The following is a 23,263-nucleotide window of genomic DNA, read 5'->3' as shown; positions in this document are numbered from 1 at the left end:
TAACTTGCTTGGGTAATAAATAGTAAATGAAGGAACTGCATGGTCTGAGGGAAGTGGCTGCATTCCATAACTGCTTATATCTAGGTGAGCGTATTTTGAGGTTTAGGGTTTTTTTAAGGTGGAAGGACTGTTCTGTGGAAGTATATAATACATTTACCTACTTGTTATATGATGCTTATCATCTTTACATCTCAAAGCATTTTACAAAAGAGGGCAGTATCATTATCCCCATTTTACAGATGGGAAAACTAGAGGTAAAGTGACTTTCCCGAGGGACATCCAGCAGGCTAGTAGTAGAGCTGGGAATTGAACCCAGGTCTGCTGAATCCCAGTCCATTGCCCTATCTATGATTTCAACCTCAGTTATTTCTTAATTATTGTTTTAGTTTACTGATATATGCTGCAGAGAAGAAGTTCATAGTTAAAGAAATGTTGGAATATGGTCAGTTTATGAAAAGGAGGTAAACGTAGTTTTTTCTACACCTGCCCCTGGGTCCACCTGCCAATTTTTGTGGTTTTACAGTGACATCTTCTTACTTCTTAAAGTTTTTCTCTTCCCTTTTCCTGTGTGGAAGACCTCCACCTCAAAAACCAGAGGAAACAAACAATAGTGAATCTGTCTTTAAACAACACGCTGCTTTACCTTGGCCTCATGATGTCAGCCGAGACAGTAGTCCAGCCTTAACACTGAGGTTCCTCGACTTCGTGAATTTATGCTGTAGAAACATAGTGTTTTAATGTTTGTTTTTCTGGATTTCGCTATAATCGACAAATTCTTACAAAATAAGTACCTTAAAAAGGAGGAGGAAAAAAACTTAGTAAAATGTCTCAATGTACAGATGCATTGACAGATGATCTGATGTGATGAACATAAGCATGTTTTTTTTAACTACAGAACAACTGACGTCATCACAGCATATGTCTTACATAGTTTAATTAGTCATAGCCTTATTAATGTCAGTTTTCAGAAAGGAATCTCAGCAGAGATACTGCTGTCCCTTTGTTTCATTTTATTCTGTCAGTGGATTGAGGAAAAATTTAATTTTCATTTAATTAGGCGATGCAGTAGAGGGAGTTTTGAAATGCAGATGTTGGAATTAGTTTTCTTTGCATTTCAAAACCACGCTTCTGCATTTCTTTAGGTTGCACAGTGGCATCGCTGATGAATACTTCCTTTATTTAGATTTGTTCTTTCGTAAATGGCGTGCCATGGAGGGGTTTACATAATTTTCCATATGAAGGGGAAGTGTGTTCCTTCTTGAAATGGGGAGAGAATTGAGAATTAAGTATTTGTTTATATATTAAAAACATTTACCTGGAAAGTAAGAAAACACAGTGAAGCCCTCTTGTCTGCATGTGACTCTCTGCCTCCCTTCAGAAGTCAATGTATTTCCTCAGATTTTGAATGTTTGATTATGGTTTTGGAGCCACTTGTGCTGCATTGATTGCTTTAGCATCTGTGTGGTGTGTTTTCAGTGAAGAATGCTAAGCTGTAGCTGGAATTTCTGCACCTTCCTGCACAGATGTCACCTTGAGGTATCTGATTCAGCTATCGGGAGTTTTACAGATTGCTGAGTTTTATTGGTTAGAAGTGTGGGTCCAATACTTAGTGTCCAGTGAGCTGAAACCACAGGGTTTAAAAAAAAATAGATTTAAATTTGTGAGATTGGATGTGAGGAAAGAATTCAGCAGTATATTTCTCGGGTTGTGTTAAATGGTGCTGAGCAATTAATTTAGAATCTGTTACAGTGAAGAAAGCTATTTGCTCTTCTTCTAGATGTTAGATGAAAAGGCTTCAGGAAACAGTGAAAGATCTGTGCAGTGATGTCTTATTCCAGAGTGAGTCATCACCTCTCGTTCTGAACGTTGATGTTGTGATATAAAGTACAGTCCCTGTTGTGTATGTCATAATTTGGAAGAGATTTGGGAACTCAGATTTAAACAACAGTTCATTTAAACACAGAAAACTAGTCCCAGGTTTGTTTTTAAATAGCTTTTGCCCCATGTCATACGTGCCTACAACAGGAATAGTTAAAGCCAGAAATTTTCACACTGGCTGCTCCCTCCCAAGATTTCTCACTGCCATTTTTACATCAAGAAATCTGTTTTAAGTAAATCCAGACAGTCAGGCTTAAACACTTGAGCTGTCTACTTTGCAGCTGGCATGAAGAGGGCTCATCTCTCAATTCTACCAAAAGTCACTGTCACAGTTGCAGCAGCTATAGTAATGGCTCCAAATATTCTGTGATTCTTGGCTGCAGAATTAACTGTACAATCCATCCCTTGCTGTGGAACTGTGCTCCAACATGTAGGCTGTTGTCTTGTATTATTTAAAAAACATTTGTTTGGCCTTTGGTTACAGGGAAAAACAACACTTTAAAACATGGAGAAGGTGTAACTGATGTAGTGGTATCTGCTTGGGTCTGCAGAGAGCCTGAAACAGTAGCTGGGGAGGTGTGCACTTCTCCCATTTAATGTCAATGAGATGTGAAAGCCAACGATAAGTTTAAATGTCAGCATTGTTAACAAGTTCATTTCTGATCAGTTTTGCCAAAACATCCAGCTAATGGGTTTTACCCCCAATTGTGAGCCATCTTGCACTTCACACACCACTGTATATGCACCACCCGGATGTCATGGAATCATAGAATATCAGGGTTGGAAGGGACCTCAGGAGGTCATCTAGTCCAACCCCCTGCTCAAAGCAGGACCAATCCCCAACTAAATCATCCCAGCCAGGGCTTTGTCAAGCCTGACCTTAAAAACTTCTAAGGAAGGAGATTCCACCACCTCCCTTGGTAACCCAGTCCAGTGCTTCACCACCCTCCTAGTGAAAAAGTTTTTCCTAATATTCAACCTAAACCTCCCACACTGCAACTTGAGACCATTACTCCTTGTTCTGTCATCTGCTACCACTGAGAACAGTCTAGATCCATCCTCTTTGGAATCCCCCTTTCAGGTAGTTGAAAGCAGCTATTCTTCTCTTCTGCAGCCTAATGGTCATACCATTGAACCCAAGAAAGCCTTTTTTATATATTAAATCAAGAACCCACTCAGCCCCAAATCACACATGATATCCACTAAGCCCAAGAGAAAAATGAATTCTTGGTTCTATAAAGTAATCTTACCTTGAGTTTCTGCACCAACAAATCTATGCCCCTGAAAACATCCCACACAACTGTGACAGCGTGGCAGGTTTTTTTCTACAGATATCAGAATTGGCAATTTGGCTCAATAGAACACAAAGCATTTACCATCGCTACACTTCATATCAGTCAGGTCCATGTACTTTATCCACTGTCCGAGCTTAGTCGCTACAAAACAGACACGCTTGGGCCTCACAGCAGGTTCCATGAAAGTATCCAGAGTCCCCAGTCCCTTCCACAGGGATGGGAGGATGCAGCAAAATGAGATTGTCAGGTCTTTTCCAATAGCCTTGAGCTCAGTTGTTATGTATTTCCCTGTGAGTGAGGGATGGGCTGAATACCTGATCCGTATAAATTCCCTTAACCTGAAGATGTTAAACTGCCCACCTGCAAAGTATTGCCTGTTTGGCAAGTCTCTGCCAGACCCAGCAGCATCCCTTAAGACTAAACCCTGGGGAAGCCCGCCCACTTTATGAATCATTTGACAATGCCACAAAAGCATCCCCATGTAAAAGTGCTGGCAATGGTACAAATACTATCACTTACCTCGTACCCACCACTTTTCATCTGTCAGTCTCAAAGTGCTTTACAAAGGAAATAAGCATCAGCATCTTCATTTTACAAATAGGTAAACACAGGAAAGTGACTTACTAGGGTCACCCAGTAGGCCAGTGGTAGAGCTGGGAAGAGAACCCAGGTGTCCTGAACCTCAGTCCAGTATTCTATCCACTAAGCCACACCAGATAACCAACAGTGTCTCAGCTTAGCGATCAACTCAGTCTTTGTAATGAAGGCAATAAAATCTCTTCCATAAAAGGGTTAACTGGCTACCACTGGCATCAGAAAACAGTCAATCTGTGCACATAGCTTTTAGTGGCAGAAATACATTCTGCCTCTACAGCCCTAGAGTAAAAGGCTTTTCTTGAGTTCATGGAGTTGTAGACCTAGCAGCCCTTTGGATGATCAAATTATGGATATCCCCTATCACTAAATGGGACACTATGCTTCTACTTTGGCATATATTTCTTAGTTACAGGCCAGGGCCTGTGCTCTTAAAGGAAGTGGATAGAGAAGGAAATTCTTCCTACTGTTCTCTCCTTGGCTTTTTCTAAAGTCTGACAAGGGCTTTTCTGAAAGATAGGTCCAAATTAGGCACAAAGGGAGGTGGAGGGATGCTTTACAGGAGGCTCCAAAAGCCTTCCTCCAATTTTTGACGCTCTTTTCAAGTGTGCTAACATGAGGCTGTATGAAAGCCTGCTTCTCTAAGCCATTACCCGAGCTTCAGCCATCATCTGCAAATGCACAATTTGCTGAGGGCTGGTTGCTGGCTCAGAAAAGAAAATCTGGAGATGGTGGCTATGGGGATAGATTTAAGTCACCTATTTAGTACCATTTTATCTTAACTTAAAGGCCACAGGTAATGGACCAAGTTATGGGTTAAGGCAGTCTGCTGTATAACAGTATCTTACCTACTTATCAAAATTAAATTACATTTATGTTCTCATTATCATCATCCAATGAATGGGCACTACCAAGAAAATTCCCCCACTGCCCCCATCACATTTGCCAAAACAGGTGAGTCACAGATAGTGCACTGTCCCACAGCCATTAGGCTAGAGATAACTATTCCCCATCAACCCATAGCCAGGGGCTTGCACCCTGAAGAGAAGCTAGGGTGGAAGAGGTAGGGGGGAAATGGAGATTTTCTGAAAGTTTTAGATTTTCAAGCCTTCATTTTTCTTTAAGTAAGCACCACACTGAATCTAACGTGCTGCTTGCTGAAATCTCACTCCATAACTTAAGGCCAGGGTGAAGCACAACCAACTAATCAAATATTCAACCAGCCACGTCTTCTCAAATTTAATTGAAAATACCAGCTTTATTTCTGCTTCCAGTGATAGTTCAAATAGGTTCCTGGCAGTCCCTTTCAGCTGTTTCATCTTTCGTATCAGCTGGTGCTCATTAGTCTGTGTCTTTTGCTGCATCTAATTCCTCTTCAGCTTCCCCATTTGCCACCTCCGTCCTACTGCAAACAGCATTTTTAGTAGAGACTTTTCTCATTTTAATGTTTGGCAGTTTCTTCAGATCGCCATCCCATTCTCTGAAAATTTTAAGCCAAAACCACCAGCTTTCCCCCAGACGATTTCTGTGATGCAGTTGTGTTATCAGTTCACAAATCTGTGGCATATTGAAAAGTGAAAACGTGGGCTTAGCATAAAATAAATTGAATTTAATATCGAGCTAAATGTCAGGGGATGCTCTTTGATATGCTTCATTTTCATATTTTAATCCAATAAAAGTCTTAATTTTCAGAATGTAAATGAAGCTGCTACAGAATTTCCAATCTGCTAAATTAGCGTGCCACTGAAAACATGGGCCTTGCCACAGAAATTAGTCTGAGTTTGCAGCAGACTCTGCTCGAAACCTACGGCTAAAGGCACCTGTTGCAGAGACTGCCGAAATCCCTGAGATTCTCATGGCAATCTTGAAGGCTTGAGAACTGCACTGCCTCCCCTGACTCAAAAAGCCGGAGGCAGGGATGCCCTTTTTCCAGAGAATGCCAATATATTTTTCTTTGCTGTCTGCACAACGCGGCGTCCATTTTAGAGACAAGAAGCTGCCACACATTTTGCTTTGTTTTGGACCAGCTACTCCCAGTCCAAGCCTCCACTTTCTCTTGTTCATTCAGGTTTTCTGAAGTCCCACAAGAAGCATGTGTAATTTAAATCAAACGAACCACAGAGTTAGCCCCATCTCTGAATTTTACCGTGGCCTCCTGTCTCCCTGTGTGTCTGCCATTTAGACTATAAACGGTTCAGAACTGGGATTATCTTTGTGTACTAGACAGCACCCACACACTGTCTGAGCTAAACGACTTATAATAAAGTTACCGATGACTTGTATGTTTAAAGAAGCTCTATGAAATATCTGGTACTGAATAGTACTAGGCTCAGCAACCCTCAAGAAACCCTTTTTAGATTTCACCCTTTAATGCAAGTCAACAGCATTATGGTAAAACTGGAGTTCTTCCCTGTGCTGTCAACCTGCACTGGCCACACTTTGGTGTCATAACTTAGAAACCAAGGCTGTCTCAGGGATAATGCCCAAGATACTGAAATGTACAAAGTTGTACGTACTTCTAAACAAGCACCAAAGCAAAGCAGAAGCTTTTGGTTATTGCAAATATCTTCCAACATCATGAGCTTTGTTCATGTTATCTCAGATGAAAAGCCACAAACCAAAATTGGACAGGGTATAATTTTCTTTCATCATAAGGTTATGCAGACGAGTTGGTGCCTCTTTTTAGTGATATGCCAGTGGAGAGGATATATGGCTGAGCAAGGATGGAGTTAAAATGTTTACATTAAAATATTGACCTAGATAGGAAAGGAGTAGGGAGAAGATCGACATTGACACAAAGATCCATATTTTCAGAATGCTACATAATGAGTGTTCTTACAAGACTACTTTTCTGGAAGTATCACACCTGGGAAAACTCCACTATGGCTGGCTCACCCACCGTGCTGAGCTTTATACCAAGATTTTGGTGGTATTTGTGAGGAGATGACATTTGATGGTTTCTCTAATCTGTGAATGGCTGAATTTTTGATAGCATAATAAGTAATAAAGTACAGCTCCCCCTAAACCAGCAAAGTAAACTGGAACATGCACATACAGTATGTTTAAGTATTTTATTTAAAAAACCCCAAACAATAGAGGTAACTTCTACAGATGGGCCTAATTTTGAATCTGCTTGGATTCATGAGTTTGAAAGTCTGACTCAGGCTTACAGGTTTATGTTTTGTTTAGGAGGAATTGCAAAAACTGACCAAGAGAATGGGAAGAGGGAGATTCTGATGAAAAATGAAATAGGACAGGCCAGATTAATCTCTCATTAACAATGGTGTAAGTCTGTAGTAACCCTACTAAAGCCAATGGGTTACTCTGGATTTGCAACAGCATAACTGATAGCAGATTTTGTCTAACTGTACATGCTAAATACATGGTACACACTTGTGCCAGTTCTTTGTAGTGGTGATTCTTCTATCCCTATGTATAGCATGTATGCTTTTTTTTTTTTTTTTAAATTGAATCACCCTGAGAGGAATGTTAATTACAGGAACCAAAGGTTTGTAGAACTCAAACTGGTATTGTGAACCTCAAAATGAATCAGAGAGATTTGTAAACCCAGCAACACCAGCCAGACCTTCATGAGCTGCAACCTCATCTCAGGCATGTTCCAGCGCCTGGACAAACTGCGGAAGAACGCTTTTTCCAGCGTCATCCTCTTCGGCACCATCTCCGGCATCTGGGTCTTCCGCGGCCAGGAGCTGGCCTTCCCATTGAGCCCTGACTGGCAAGTGGATTATGAGTCCTATACCTGGAGGAAGATGGATGCAGACAGTGAGGAGTGCAAGACGCTGGTCACGGAGTATTTCATGTGGGAGGGCGAATTCAAACATGTCGGCAAAGCCTTCAACCAGGGAAAGATCTTCAAGTGAGGGCGCTGCCTTCCCGCCGGCTGGGACAGCACAGACTGGCCAGTGAGGGACAACAGCCTCTGAGCAGCAGCCAGTGGGAGTATGGGCTGCTGGGAACTGTTCACCAGGGGCCAAACATCAGAAGCCTGGATCAGTGACATGAAAAATAAAAACCCCACATGCTGGTCTAAAAAAAAAAAACAAAAAAAAAACCCACAAGATTTTCTCATACCATTAATATAACACATGGCCCAGTGTATTATTGATTGATTTTTTTCTGAGTTACTTTGCTATTCTGGTAAATTTAGTGGGGAGAGTTTGAGCAGCACATCAGCTTCAATTATTACCACTGTCAACCTATGTAAAACAATTGAATTCTTGGTCACCACACGATAGGCCAGATTGTCTTGGGTCCTTGTGGGGGTATATAGAAAGGGGAGAGAGTGGGCATAAAGTGCCTCCTGTCTTTCTGCGTTTGCCCTACACAAGATCCAGGGACAGCTGCAATTACTGTGCTTGAGGGAGTGCAGGAGCTGCTTCCTCTTTGTGCCCCTAAGGTTGCATATCCTCCCCCAAAGGGAGCAAGAAAAGGTGTGGAGAAGACCAGACCATAGCTCCTACCTTTCTCTCCCCCAGACCCTGGTGTGGACCAGGCCCACCAGAAACGGGGAGAGGAAGTTGCAGTATCATAACCTGTGCACTGGGGCGGGATCATGCCCTACATGTTCACAGCCAATCTCAGATTGTGTCTGAATCATGCTTTCTTTAATACTCAGAGTATGGGGGCAAGTGGAAAATGCTCCATTACTTTGCCCAGCATTTCTTTGCCCCACTGTTGCCTGTGGGATATGAAGATGACGGCGTGCTGTACATCTACGGTGTGTCGGATCTTCATTCAGACTGTGAGCTGACGCTCCAAGTAAGTGCTGCCTTCTGTCTGTCAAAAAGGTCACCTCCTGCTAGGGAAAAGAATAGACAAATATAAATAAGTGCTTGGATATGGAACAGCGATCCAGTAAGTCCATGTCCAGCCCTATCAGCTCTCCCCTGCACCAGTGCTTCAGCTTCTGAGAGTTTGTTCGGAATGTGATTGTGGGCTAAACTGAGTCCTGGTATAAATGGGTGCAATTAATCCTCCTATTTTGTCTTGTTTTTTAGACCGAGAGTTCTTTGGGGCAGAGACCGTCACTAACTATATCTCTGTACAGTGCTTAGCGCAGTTGGGCCCTAACCTGAGGGTGCTACCGCAGTGTATATAGGATCATAGAATTATAGAAACATAAGGCTGGAAGGAACCTTGAGTCTTAAATTTTAAATGCTAAAGAAATAATAACTCCACTAAAAATACAGTCCAGATGTAAAAGGTGATTAAGTTTAAATAAAAAACAAATTAAAAAATTTCATCTTGTAATTCAGATTAGAGATTCAGGCCCTGGGTGTATTCAGAGTTAGATCTGCAGACCCTAGTGAAAAAAGTTGTTGTTATTATTTTATTTTATTATTATTTATAATTACTGTTAGCCTTCCTGAACCAATGCAGCTCTGAGAAAATACACTGGATTATTTTGTGGCTTGTGAGGCATCAACAGAACTGGTAACTCAGTTTCAATTGCAGGCCTCCTATGCAACTCTATTATCTTAAAATTATGCCCCAAGCTACATCTGAGTGATCCCGCAGAAGGTTGTAGGATTATGCACATGTATATAAGGGCAATATTATGCATGGGCCAGAAAGAATCCTGTTTGACTTTCAGATTCCATAGTTGCTTGGTTTATTATTATTTATATGACAGTAGCACTTACAGGCCCCAGATGAGATCAGGGCCCCATTGTATTGAGTACTGTATAAAAATACATTGCAAGAGACAGCTCCTGAGTTGAAACATCTACAGTATAAATAGACAAGACAGACAAAGAGTGGGAAAGTAAGCAGGCACAGAATGGAGAAGTGACTTGTCCCAAGTCAAACAGTAGGTCACTGGGAGAGCTGGGACTAGAACTTGTCTCCTGATTCTCAGTCCACTGCCCTGTCCGCAAGACCTTGCAGATTTTTTCAGTTTACAAGGGTGGCAGTTTAAAAATAAACAAATGACAACAAAAAACTCTTGTAAGCTGCAAAAAAATAATCAACGTGAAAAACACAGAGCTGTTTTTGCAAAGCCACTTTTCAGAGCAGAGCTGCGCTTTGTGGAGTTGCTTGTCTCTGGTCTGAGTTTAAGCCTGTGTCTGTAATTCCAAACCTCTGGTATAGTTAGAGAGGCACGTGTCCAGTATTCACTTCTAGTATAGATTTTTTGATTAGCAGTTCAAGAACATTTTAAACTTGTGAAAAAGAGTGATTAGGAGGAGCTTCAGGATCTTTTTCTGGCTGCTAGCACCTCTTGTGGTCGAGTGCCTCTTCATGTATTCTTTCACATCTGCTCTTTTGCAGTTACCTCATGCTAAAAGTAAGCCAAATGGATCACAGTTTTTGTACAGGAGGCCATTCCTGTTGATACAAATGAGGTCTTCTGGCAAAGTGTATTTCATTGTGTTAACACAATTCCAGGGATTCCACTTAAAATCACGGCTTGTCATTTCTGTTGATCAAATATATTAAAATTCTCTATACAAAAGCTCTAGGCATCTCTGCAGATCTCAGGTAATGCCGGTCAACTTTAAATAAGCACAACTAGCAATTTCCTGAACCAGAAAAGGGAGGGGAGGCAATAAACCCTTACCCCAACAATTCCAGTCCCTAATACACCCCAATCCAGCCACCCCTGGCATCAGCTAGAAAAGAGCTTTGCAGCATGTCCTAAAGATCACCATGTTCAGGCTATTTGAGACAGAATTGTTGCTAAGTTTAAATAATAAAATGGGTAATATTTATATTCGTTATTATTTTAATCTTTGCAAAGTCTCTTCTTGTCTGGGGTAGAAATCACCTTGAGGCTATGTGCCATGTACTTCCAGGAAAATGTCTCATTCTGTGAGTAGCTGGAAAATCTGGGATGTGGGGATATTTTTGTAGTGGTATTGTTTTCTCTGTTAACAGTTTGACCCCCTTAATGTCTCTCACAGGTCCGTGTGCACCAGTGGAGTTCTATGGAGCCAGTGTGTACCCTTGCTAAAGAGGGTGTGACTCTTAAGGCAGGGAGTGCTGCCCCAATTTACAAGGAACCCGTAAATGACCTGCTGAAAAGATGTGGGAATTGTACCAGGCAAAGCTGTGTTGTCACCTTCTACCTTATGGGAAAAGGCGATCTCCATAGTCCTGGCAACTCTCACTTCCTATCTTCGCTGAAGGATGCGGTGGGATTGGAGAAAGCACAGCTCAGTGTAAGCACCAGCTGTCCTAAGTTACTTTCTTTAGTTCTGCCAAGCTTGTCTGCTGTGGAATTGTGAGGGGTGGGGGTGGTGTCTATAATGTGATGTCTTTTGCTCTTCAATCATTTGGCAGTAGCTTTTCTGAAGCTCTGCACAGAGGAGTTCAAAGTGAGTTTTTCTTTTTCTTCTTCACTGGTTGTTTCTGCAGAAATGCCTAAACATCACTGGGTTCCCCCCCCCCCCCCCCCTTTTATATGAAGGCTGCATTTCAGTCGATCAGAGTACATCCCGCTTGTTTGATGCAGCGTCTCCGTCTTCGTCTCTTTTTTTGTCCCCAGTTAACAAATGGCACTGTGACAGGTATTCCAACTTGTGATTAGTATCAGTTTCCAGCATTAACTGCTAGTAATACGGTAAATGCCGCACAGAATACCAGTTATTGGTAACGGTATTACAATGGAATTGCCTCTGCTGTCCCAGGGATGCTGTGGCATGACTGACATGCAACTTTGTACGGTTATTTCTGCATTATACAAAATTTTGCACTCCAGCTAAGGAGTTCTGATTTGCATTACAGTTACTTTCCAATATCTGTACATCATTTCAATCCTTGTGTCTGCATGAAAAGCAATATAAGTGATAAGTACAATTATTTACTTTATTGGCTATTTCCCCCAGAACTGCCTGCTGCCTTAGATTCTCAGACTCCCTTTCTACCATGTTACTCTGACTGTCGTTGCTGCTGCTCTCCGTGCCTCCTTACTCGAAAACTCTTCCTCAGTAGTCACAGAAAAGACACTCTAAAAAGCAGGATGGGTTTACACTGTGTTGCCTCTGATTCCAGATCAGATTTGTTCAGTTAACAAATAAAAAAGTGGGTCTGATTCGCCTCTCGCACCAACGTGCACAGGAAAAGAATTGGCCTATTTTATTTTTTTTTCACACAGGACTACAGATTCAATCTGGAATCTGAAAAGATAGATTCTTTCTAGCTGACATCGCCAATAATGAAAGCTCTGCAGTTAGAATTTAGTTTGAGTCTCTTGATTATGCAAATTCTGCTCATTCTCCCATAGCTGTGTTGTCTAGCAGGAGAAAAACATAATAGCATTAATTTTGTCAGTAAAGTAAGCAAATATGATTTAGAGTATATGTACGCAGAAGATCTGTTGGGTAAAAAGGTGGCTTTTTTTTTTTTTTTTTTTTTTTTACAGTGTCACTTTTCTGATCATAATCTCATTTTAAAATATCTTTGTTAACACAAATGCTACTTTTTGTATCTTTGTTCTGGGGTAGGTTTCACTTCAAAAGCTTATTTAAAATATACTGCAAGTCTAACTGTGAAAACAGAAAAATCCAGAGTATGCGGTTTCTCTTACGAACTAAAAAAAAAAAAGCAGTTTTTTTGTCATAACATTTATTTAGTACATATTTAATATGTAACTTGCTGATCTTTAATGTACCATTAATGTTCAGAAGAGAGATGCTTCTGTAAAAGAAAAATGTTGAGTGAAAATGTATCTAGTTGTGTTTTTAGACTGTGCAGAGTGTTATTACTGAAAACTTTACAGTAAAACGTTAAACCTATTTCTGAGATCTCACAGCATGCCTTATGTATCAATTCTAAATATAGTTTAAAGACACTCCTTTCTTACACTAGCAGTAGGTGACCTGCTACATTGCCCTGATTTATTCTTCTTTTACTTCCACGGATTTTTATTACTGATGTAGCAAGAAGGGACAACAACCTTAATATCTGAATGTATGGGTTGAGAGAAATGTGTTGCCACGGGAATAAATCTATCTAGCACCTTGTGACTTTGATAGGATTGCACTGGGTGTAAGTCAGTATAGAATTTATCCCGTTATTTTTAGAGGAACTGTCCTTATGGAAAGTAAATAATGATAACATTCGATAAAATTTTTAAACCAGCCTATAGTATTCTGTAGCAAGGCCATAAATCTCTGTTAAGTTCTGTAGGTTTCTGGGATGCTTTGTATAGAATCTTATCGGCTTTATCCCTATTAAATTATATAGAACATTCCATAAAGGAGGTGGAGAGGAGAAAAATAATTTTAACAAATGTATTTTCAAAATACCTTCCGTTACACTGGCCTACAACTTTTACACTGATTGGAGAAGTTGTTTTTACTACACAGACTTCTGTAATAATACTAACTTTATTTTTCTTCCTCTTTTAGGCCACTATTTCTCAGCAAGGTGACCTGTATGCGTTTGTTCTGCAGACCACAGCAATCACTCCTTTTGTTTGGCTGGATGTAGGGAATATACCAGGGAGGTTTAATGACAACGGCTTTCTCATGACTGAGAAGAGAAAAGTTGTGGTGTTTTATCCATGGGAGCCTATCCGCATTGAGGAACTCGAAAAATCACTCAGCTTGACTTCACTGATGGACATTTACTGAGGAAATCTCATGTCCTTTATCGGAAATGCTTCCTGTAGTGGTAGTAGAATAGAAACTGGAAAACTTCAAAGGAGTATAACTAGGGCTCCGTGTTTGTCACAGAGGTCGCAGAAGTCACGGATTTGGTGACTTTCTGTGACCTCCATGACTTCTGTGGTGGCCCGTGTGGCTGACCCCATGGCTGCCCAAGCAGCTGGCTCCGAGGTTAGCTGCTCAGGTGGCCCCAGGGACAGCCACACTGGCCGCTGCTGGAGAGGCTCTGAAGCCAGCCGCTTGGGCCAGCAGCAGCCCGCACCAGACACGTGCCCACAGCAGTGGCCCTTCCCCTGTGGTCCGTCTTTTATTAAAAATACCCGTGACTAAATCTTAGCCTTAAATATAACTAAAGATTAAGAGAGAGAGCAGATAAAGTGACCACAGAATGCGTAGCTCACGCTGTCATTTGTACATTCCTCACTCTTGGTGTAACGAAACGATGTCAACAGCAAAACTTACATATAATATAGAGCAGTGGTTCTCAAAGCCGGTCCGCAGCTTGTTCAGGGAAAGCCCCTGGCAGGCCGGACCGGTTTGTTTACCTGCCGCGTCCACATGTTCGGCCGATTGCGGCTCCCGGTGGCCGCAGTTGGCCACTCCAGGCCAATAGGGGCTGTGGGAAGGACGGCCAGCACATCCCTTGGCCACGCCGCTTCCCACAGCCCTCATTGGCCTGGAGCGGCGAACCGCAGCCACTGGGTGCTGCGATCGGCCGAACATGTGGATGTGGCAGGTAAACAAACCGGTCCGGCCCGCCAGGGGCTTTCCCTGAACATGCAGCAGACCGGCTTTGAGAACCACTGATATAGATCATATGTCAAGGGTGAGGCTGCTTTCTCAGGTAACTGAAAATATATATGTCAAGGGGTTCTGATGCCTCACTTCCTGGTTACCAGGATGCAAGTAGGATCTGTGATAGTTTTAGATCCTTGAATATCTCTCTAGCCTTAATTTTTCACATCTGTGTTTGTATCCTCTGGATCTCAGGAGGAGGCGATACACTTCAAATTAATGTCTCGTGGATTTGTCACAAGCCCCAGAAAAGAATCAGCACAACCCTGCCGCTCTGGGAGCGGACCAGGGACCAGACAGTGACTCAAGAGTCCCAGTCGGTCCCTGGCTCTCCCCTGATCTAAGGGAAAAGTCGCCAGTGCGATTCCTTTTCTTAGTGTAGATCACTATCTGCCCCCTACCTAGACACCTGTGCCAGACAGTGTCTTTCTACCTAGACACCTGTGCCTGACCCCGGGAGGCCGCCTTTCCTCTCCATGCTGCGACCTACAGCTTGGGAGTGAGGGAGAAGAGGGAATTGTTAACAAAGGCACGGAAATGAGGAGGAGATGAGGCTTTGACAGCAACTGAACAGAACATTTTTTTATTATTATGACAGTATTTGTCATTTGAAAAATTTCAGCTAGTTCTAGTACCCTTGGCCATAGCAAAGCAGCCCTTCACCTCCCCAAGGAATCTAAATATGGTTTTATGTGAAGTTCCTGAGGTTTTTCACTCTTCTGTTCTTCATACACCATTTTGTACCTTTACCCTGCCCCACTCAGACACGCCCCACAAGTTCAGAATTCAGCACTGCAGCATCCTCTGGTGTTTGTCATAGACTTGAAGGAACACCCCCAACATGATTCCAGTGTGTAACACGAGTGAGCAATGCACTTTGCTGCAGAGTGCTGAGTTAACAAGGGCACTTCAACTTCCTGAGAAGTCTTTGAAATCAAAGGAGCCTTTTGTGAAGCGTTGGAATGAAGAGAGGATCTGCGCTGTGCTCTGTGAATCCGGAGGGCTTTTGTTTTGTGTGTGTGTATTTTACAAAAGAGCCCGCTGTATGTTCCTACAAGTATTCAGAGGAAACAAACAATGTTGCAAATTGAAATGATCTGAAGAGCATATTTTAAAAATTTTAAATAATCCTTCTAATTAATATAGTTTTCGGTCCTGACCTGTAATTCATTTAAAAGTAAATGTCATTTGGTTAAGGATGCGTTAAGCTTACAGCTCACTACAGTCTTTATTTAAACGTCACTTTTTTTCCCTATGGCCTATGTTATGTTACACATTTAACTATTGATCAGTTGTGGAAAATAATAATCCGGAAAAAAAGCAGCCTTTAACAAGCTAGTCTGAGGAGTCCTTGTTCCATGAAAAGCACAGATTTTCAGCAGCTATAGATGGCAACAGTGACATCAGCACTATTAAAAAGAAATCACGAAAGCAGCACCTTAGATCTGCTTGAACTTGTCAGGTGATTTTCAACTATATTTCCACCCCTAAAATTGTTTTACGTACAAGAAAAAATACCCCCACATTGTCTGCAGCAACATTCATGTTTAGAAATGCTAAAATAACATGCTACAGTTGCCTGTTGCCAAGACACCTACCTTGGCCTAGTTAGTATTTTCTGTTCATAATGTTGCAATAGTTTTAGTGCCGGGTTTTGATTACACTCCAGTTAAATCTAAAATGTAACACTTTGCCCGGAAAGAGCTTCTAATATATTTTAATGAAATAATACGCATGGTGCCAGAGGTTTCCGCCATTGTTGCTTATATGCCTGTAAAATACTGTCTATGCACAAGAATACCCAAACTTTTTAGATTTTAATTGAGAGTGCCTTTCTAGATTTTTGTCTTACAAACTCAGTATGGAGTAGAGTGGAGACAGTGCCCAGATGAGAACAGAATCACTGATCAAAAGGACATTTTCAGCCACTATGAACTAAGGCAGTGGTTTTCAAACTGCGGGTCATAACCCAGTACTGTGTCATGGAATGTAAGGCGCGGGGTCACGGTGGCTCTGGTCAGCACCGCTGTCTGGGCCGTTAAATGTCCCGTTGACGGTGCTGCCCGGCTAAGGCAGGCTAGTTCCTACCTGTTCTGATACTGCGCTGCGTCTGGGAAGTAGCCAGCAGCAGGTCTGGCTCCTAGGCGGGGGGACCACGGGGCTCTGTGTGCTGCCCCAATCGTGAGCACTAGCTCCGGACTCCCAATGGCTGGTTCCTGGCCAATGGGAGCAGGGGGGAGGGGGCGGTGCCTGCGGGCAAGAACTGCTCGGAGCCACTTGTGCGCCTCCACCTAGGAGCCGGATCAGCTGCTGGCCGCTTCCGAGGCACAGCACGGTCCACGGTGCCAGGACAGGCAGGAAGCCTGCCTTAGCACCTCCGCTGTACCGCTGACCGGAAGCCGCCCGAGATAAGCCCGTGCCCCATCCCCTACCCCAGCCCTGAGCCCCCCAAACATGGAGCCCCTTCTTGCACTCCAAACCTCCCATCCCCAGCCCCACCCCAGAGCCTGCACCCCCAGTCCTGACCCCGTCCTGCACTCCAACCCCATTCCCCAGCCCTATCCCTGAGCCCCCCTGCACTCTAATCCCCTCATCCCTGGCCCCACCCCACAGTCCTCACCGCCACACCCAAACCCTCTGCTCCAGCCCTGAGCCCCTCCCACAACCCAAACCCCCTCATCCCCAGCTCTGTTGGGTCGCGGGCATCAACTATTTTCTTCAACTGGGTCCAGAAAAAAAAGTTTGAAAACCACTGAACTAAGGCCCATATTCAGTAAGACACTTAAACACATGCCTAACATGAAGTGTACATGCTTAAGTTACTTGCACAATCTGAGCCTAAATCTATCTTAAGTACTTCTCTGCCCCTCCAATCCCTGCAGTTCCCCAGTATCTGAGAACCTCAGTCTTTTAATGCATCTATACCTCTGGCACAGCTGGGGAACCATTGAAAGACTTGAAAGAAACAAACAGGAGTGGAGGAGATTCATCACTGCCCTAAACACCAGAGGCGTAATAAGAACATGATGATGATGATGATCTCTTGAGTAAAGCATTTAGTCCTATATTTCCTGAATCTTCCCTTACTGTGGCATTGTGGTACATCTTTAAGCTGTTTAAAAACAACTAGCTGACTCTTCTGGCTTTGCTATGATGAATTGACTGACTGGAAGAGCGGAAAAACTTGCAGATTCCACAGGTAAGAGTGGAAGGGTGCTTCCCTCACCCCAGTGGTTTCTAATTTAGCCTTTTGTGTTCAATGTTCTTAAGTACCTGAGCAGCATAAAAAGTATGCTCTTGGGTTCCAGTTTCTCTCATGTGGATGTTCACACTGGGTTTCAGGCATGGCTCCCCCTCCTTTAAAGTAGCTAGCTGCACCAGCAACACAAGTATGGAGCTGTCCTTGCGCTCAGGGATTTATACTGACTGACTGGAGCTGCTCTCCATGAGGGGAGAGGGCTCTTTGTTTCCCTTTCTTGCATATTAGCGTAGGACAAGCCACAAATTGACTTAGTCTTCCTGTGTGGTCCTGGGTATGGCAGAGGTAGGAATAGAACCCTACCTTACCTCCAGGCCTGGGTCTTAATCACTGTGCTCCTCTTCCCATATACCAGGAAACACTCAGCTCTTCTGCTCTGTCTCAACTGCTGCAGCTGCTGAGCAGATCCCCCACTGATCACTACTGCCTCACTGCAGGAGTGGAGCTGCTCGGCTGTTCTACGAGGCAATAAGCATGATCGGGAGCCTGGAGCAGGATGGTTTCTCTGTTTTGGCTCTGCCTATGGGGAAGCCGGGGAGCACGAATAATGGGATTGTTCATGGATTTCCAACCATAGGAATGAAGGAGGCAGTTGCTGAGTCTGAGATCAGCCCTTCATTGGTGCAAAGACCCCCCCAATTAAATAAAACAGGGCCGGGGGCGAAGGGAGGACACATCAGTTTTGCTGTAGGGAGGAGAGTGCAGAGCGCAGCATAGGATCAGTGGGTGGTCTCAATGGGGCAAGTGATGACCAGTTGGATGGATGGTAACAGCAATGGGATTTGGAGTCTGTGGAGGGAGGGGATAGAGAAGTGGTAGCCTGGGGGGAACAGAATTGATTAAGAACAGAGAATAGATGCAGGGATACTGGTGGGCAGAGCATAGCCTAATGGAGCATGTCTTCTGGGAGTGCAGGGTATAGTGGGACCTGAAAAGAGGGACAAAGATAAATGGGCTGGAGAGACACAATATATTTGGTGGAAGGGGGGCGAGAGATGTTTCCTCTTTAATATTTTGCTACTACAGACCAGACCGTGTTCTCTCACGATGTGCTCACCTCAATTTTCTGCGGTGGGTCCTTGTTTGTCTGGCTGGAAGAAAAGGGGTTGTTGCCCTTTTAAGAGCTCCACCTGCACTGGTAGCAGCAGTGAAGGAAGGGGTAAAGTTTACCTGTACAGAGCGGGGAGGAGTTGCAAGTGACTGGTCCACCTGTGTGAGGGGAAACGGCCCTTTCTGCTGACTGGAAGGGGAGGTGTTCATATCCCATGCAGTCCCAGAGAAGCCTCCTTGCCCCTGGAGCAGGCCGGCAGCACCCACCCTCTCACCCATAATATCTAACAAAGGACTGGTTCCTTCATGATCTGCTGTGGGTATCACATTAGTCACCCTTTCCCCATGGGCGTTGGCCAAAGCAGGCTGGATTTTTCCACCTTCCTCACAGCAGGTTTGAGACCCAGCAGGGTAAGAGGGGGGGGGCTATGTTACAATGTCAACACATAGAAAATAAAACTTGTGGCAAATGTCCAGTGCGGGTACTCATGATGAAAGGGATATGGCTATCAGATAAGGTGCATTGGAAAAGGATGTAGAGGAAAGCATCCCAAAAGGAAGCTGAGGAATGAGGGTTCGGGACTCCTGTATCTTGTACAGTGGCAAGCTGACCCCGTCCTTTTGTAGCCCTCTTAATCCTCTTATGAGGGAAGGGCAGTGAGGTCCCAACAACAAGATGGCTGGGACCAGGGTTGGGGCGTATGTGGAAATGATTTAGGAGACAATGATGACCTTCACTGTACTATTGTCAGGTCCTCCCAGATATGACAAGTGAATAATGTTGTGGTTTAATTAGGCCACATACATTGCCTGCTGTCTGTCTTCTGGCATGGCTGGACAATGGCTGATGACAGGTTTGCTGCGCGGATTCCCTGACCAGCGTGAGCATGGATTTTTTCATTCTAACAGCATTGCACAAGTAACAGGTAGGAAAGATAGTTTAGTGGATAGGGCACTGCGGTGGGACTAAGGAGCAAATTTTCATTGAAACAGTTTTCTGTCACAAAATGCATCCAAATTTATCCTCATTGACACCTACATGAGCCCAATAGGCCCATCCTTGCTGTCCGTGACCCCATAGTACCTCCAGCCCTGCTCTCTGTGACCTCGGGTGAACCCTCTGCCTTCTAATTAAACCACATGAACAGTCCATGATCCCAGGCTTCTCTCTGTGTCCTCCTTTGACCCCTCTGCACAAAACTGATCCTCAGTGACCTCTTCATGACTCCACACTATGTCCAGATCTATTGTGTGTCACCTTGTGTGAACCCTGTGTCTTAAATTAAGCCTCTGTGACTTCTTAGTGACCCCAGCCTTGGGCTCTGTGTCCTCATTTGACCCGTCTGCATCTACATTGATCCTCATTGACCTCTCCATGACCCCAGACTACCTTCAACCCTGCTGTTTGTGGTCTCATGTGAACCACCTGCCTTCAAATTGAACCTCTGTGAACTCTCCAGGACCCCAGCCATTGTCTCTATGTCCTCATTTGACCACTCTGAATCAAAATAGATCCCCATTGACCTCTCCATGAACCCAGACAACCGCCAGCTCTGCTGTTTGTGACCTCATGTGAACCCTCTGCCTCTGAATTGATCCTCTGTGACCTCTCCATGACCCCAACCATGGTCTCTGTGTCCTCATTTGACCCCTCTTCATTTTAATTGATCCTCATTGACCTCTGTGTGACCCCCAAACTATGCCCAGCTATGCTGTCTGTGCCCTCATGTGACCCCTGTGTCTGAAATTAAGCCTCTGTGAACTCTCCATGACCCCAATGTTCCTATCTGTGTCCTCATTTGACCTCTCTGCATCCTAATAGATCTCCCCATGACCCCAGACAACCTCCAGCCCTCCTGTTTGAGACCTCATGTGAACCCGCTGCCTTCTAATTGAATCTCTGTGAACTGTCTGAACTGTCCATGATCCCAGCCATGGTCTCTGTGTCCCCATTTGAACCCCTTGCATTCAAATGACCTCACTGACCTCTCCACGAGCCCACAGTACCTCAAGCCCTGCTTTTTGTGACCTCGTGTGAACCCTCTGCCTTCTAATTGAACCTCTGTGAACTCTCTATGACCCCAGTCTTGGTCTCTGTGTCCTCATTTGATCCCTCTTCATCTTAATTGATACTCATTGACCTCTCTGTGACCCCAAACTACATCCAGATCTGCTGTCTGTGCCTTATGTGAACCCTGTGTCTGAAATTAAGCCTCTCTGAACTCTGCATGACCCCAACCTTGCTCTCTGTGTCCTCATTTGACCCCTCTTCATCTTAATTGATCCTCATTGACCTCTGTGTGACCCACAGACTACATCCAGCTGTGCTGTCTGTGCCCTTATGTGAACCCTGTGTCTGAAATTAAGCCTCTGTGAACTCTCCATGACCCCAACCTTCCTATCTGTGTCCTCATTTGACCCCTATGCAGCCAAATTGATCGTCACTGACCTCTCCATGACCTGAGACAACCACCAGTCCCCTTGTTTGTGACCTCGATTGAAACCTCTGCCTTCTAATTGAACCTCTGTCAACTGTCCTTGATCCCAGCCATGGTCTCTGTGTCCTCATTTGAACCCCCTGCATTCAAATGACCTCATTGACCTCTCCACGAGCCCACACTACCTCAAGCCCTGCTTTTGGTGACCTCGTGTGAACCCTCTGCCTTCTAATTGAACTTCTGTGAACTCTCCATGACCCCAGTCTTGGTCTCAGTGTCCTCATTTGACCCTTCTTCATCTTAATTGAGCCTCATTGACCTCTATGTGACCCCACACTACCTCAAGCCCTGCTCTGTGTGACCTCGTGTGAACCCTGTGTCTTAAATTAAGCCTCTGTGAACTCTCCATGACCCCAGCCTTTGACTCTGTGTCCTCATTTGACCTCTCTGCATCTGAATAGAGCCTGATTGACCTCTCCATGACGCCAGACAACCTCCAGCCCTGCTGTTTGTGACCTCGAGTGAACCCGCTGCCTTCTAATTGATCCTGTGTGAACTCTCCATGACCCAAGCCATGGTCTCTGTGTCCTCATTTGACCCCCATATTCAAATGGATTCCCATTGAGCTCACCATGACCCCAGACTACCTCCAGCCCTCCTGTTTGTGACCTCATGTGAACCCTCTGCCTTCTAACTGAACCTCTGTGAACTCTCTGTGACCCCAGCCATGGTCTCCGTGGCCTCGTTTGAACCCCCTGCATTCAAATGGTCCTCACTAACCTCTGCATGACCCCACACTACCTCAAGCCCTGCTGTTTGTGACCTCGTGTGAACCCTCTGCCTTCTAATTGAACCTCTGCAAAATCTCTATGACCCCATTCTTGGTCTCTGTGTCCTCATTTGACCCCTCTTCATCTTAATTGATCCTGATTGGCCTCTGTGTGACCCCCAAACAATGTCCAGCTCTGCTGTCTGTGCCCTCATGTAAACCCTGTGTCTTAAATTAAGCCTCTGTGAACTCTGTATGACCCCAGCCTTGCTCTCTGTGTCCTCATTTGACCTCTCTGCATTCAAATAGATCCCCATTCACCTCTCCATGACTCCAGCCAACCTCCAGCACCCCTGTTTGTGACCTTGTGTGAACCCTCTGCCTTCTAATTGAACCTCTGTGAACTCTCTATTACCCCAGTCTTGGTCTCTGTGTCCTCATTTGACCCCTCTTCATCTTAATTGATCCTGATTGACTTCCCCATGACCCCAAACAACATCCAGGCCTGCTGTTTGTGACTTCATGTGAACCCTCTGCCTTCGAATTGAACCTCTGTGACCTCTCTATGATCCCAGTCTTGGTCTCTCTGTGTCCTCATTTGACCCCTCTTCATCTTAATTGATCCTCATTGACCTCTGCGTGACCACAAACTACATCCAGATCTGCTGTCCGTGCCCTTATGTGAACCCAGTGTCTGCAATTAAGCCTCTGAGAACTCTCCATGACCCCAGGCTTGCTCTCTGTGTCCTCATTTGACCTCTCTGAATCGAAATAGATCCCCATTGACCTCTCCATGAACCCACACTACCTCAAGCTCTGCTCTCTGTGACCTCGTGCGAACCCTGTGTCTTAAATTAAGCCTCTGTTAACTCTCCAGGACCCCAGCCTTTGACTCTGTTTCTTCCTTTGAGCTCTCTGCATCTGAATAGATCCCAATTGACCTTTCCATGACACCAGACAACCTCCAGCCCTCCTGTTTGTGACCTCAAGTGAATCCTCTGCCTTCTAATTGATCCTGTGTGACTTCTTCATGACCCCAGCCATGGTCTCTGTGTCATCATTTGACCCCCCTGTATTCACATGGATTCTCATTGACCTCACCATGACCCCGACTACCTCCAACCCTGCTGTTTGTGACCTCAGGTGAAATCTCTGCCTTTGAAAAGAATCTCTTCAACTCTCCATGACCACAGCCTTGCACTCTGTGTCCTCACTTGACCCCTCTGCTGCCAAATAGATCCTCATTGACCTCTCCATGACCACCACAGTGCATCCAGCCCTGCTTTGACCTCTTGTGAACCCTCTGCCTCCGAATTGATCCTGTGTGACCTCTCCATGACCCCAGACATGGTCTCTGTGTCCTCATTTAACCCCTCTTCATCTTCATTGATCCTCATTGACCTCTGTGTGACCCCAAACTACAGCCAGCGCTGCTGTCTGTGCCCTCATGTGAACCCTGTGTCTTAAATTAAGTCTCTGTGAACTCCCCATGACCCCAGCCTTGCTCTCTGTGTCCTCATTTGACCTCTCTGCATCCAAATAGTTCCACAATGACC

The 23,263-nt window shown here is 44.4% G+C and overlaps 1 protein-coding gene across 3 annotated transcripts in view; it reads left to right on the top strand.

The window, feature by feature from the left end:
* Positions 1 to 15,525, top strand: part of MANBA (mannosidase beta) — a 74,219-nt gene extending 58,694 nt beyond the window's left edge. For all 3 annotated transcript variants that reach the window (XM_043545255.1, XM_037896976.2, XM_037896974.2), the window contains 3 exons: positions 8,404 to 8,546; positions 10,691 to 10,948; positions 13,139 to 15,525. In XM_043545255.1, coding sequence (XP_043401190.1) covers positions 8,404 to 8,546; positions 10,691 to 10,948; positions 13,139 to 13,363 — 626 coding nt within the window. In that variant the 3' untranslated portion in view covers positions 13,364 to 15,525. The remainder of the gene's footprint in view (positions 1 to 8,403; positions 8,547 to 10,690; positions 10,949 to 13,138) is intronic.
* Positions 15,526 to 23,263: the final 7,738 nt, after the last annotated feature.

Source organism: Chelonia mydas, chromosome 4 (genome assembly GCF_015237465.2).
Source record: "Chelonia mydas isolate rCheMyd1 chromosome 4, rCheMyd1.pri.v2, whole genome shotgun sequence".
Lineage (NCBI taxonomy): Eukaryota > Metazoa > Chordata > Testudines > Cheloniidae > Chelonia > Chelonia mydas.
Note: the sequence above shows the minus strand (reverse complement) of the source record. Positions and strands in the feature narration are given on the sequence as shown.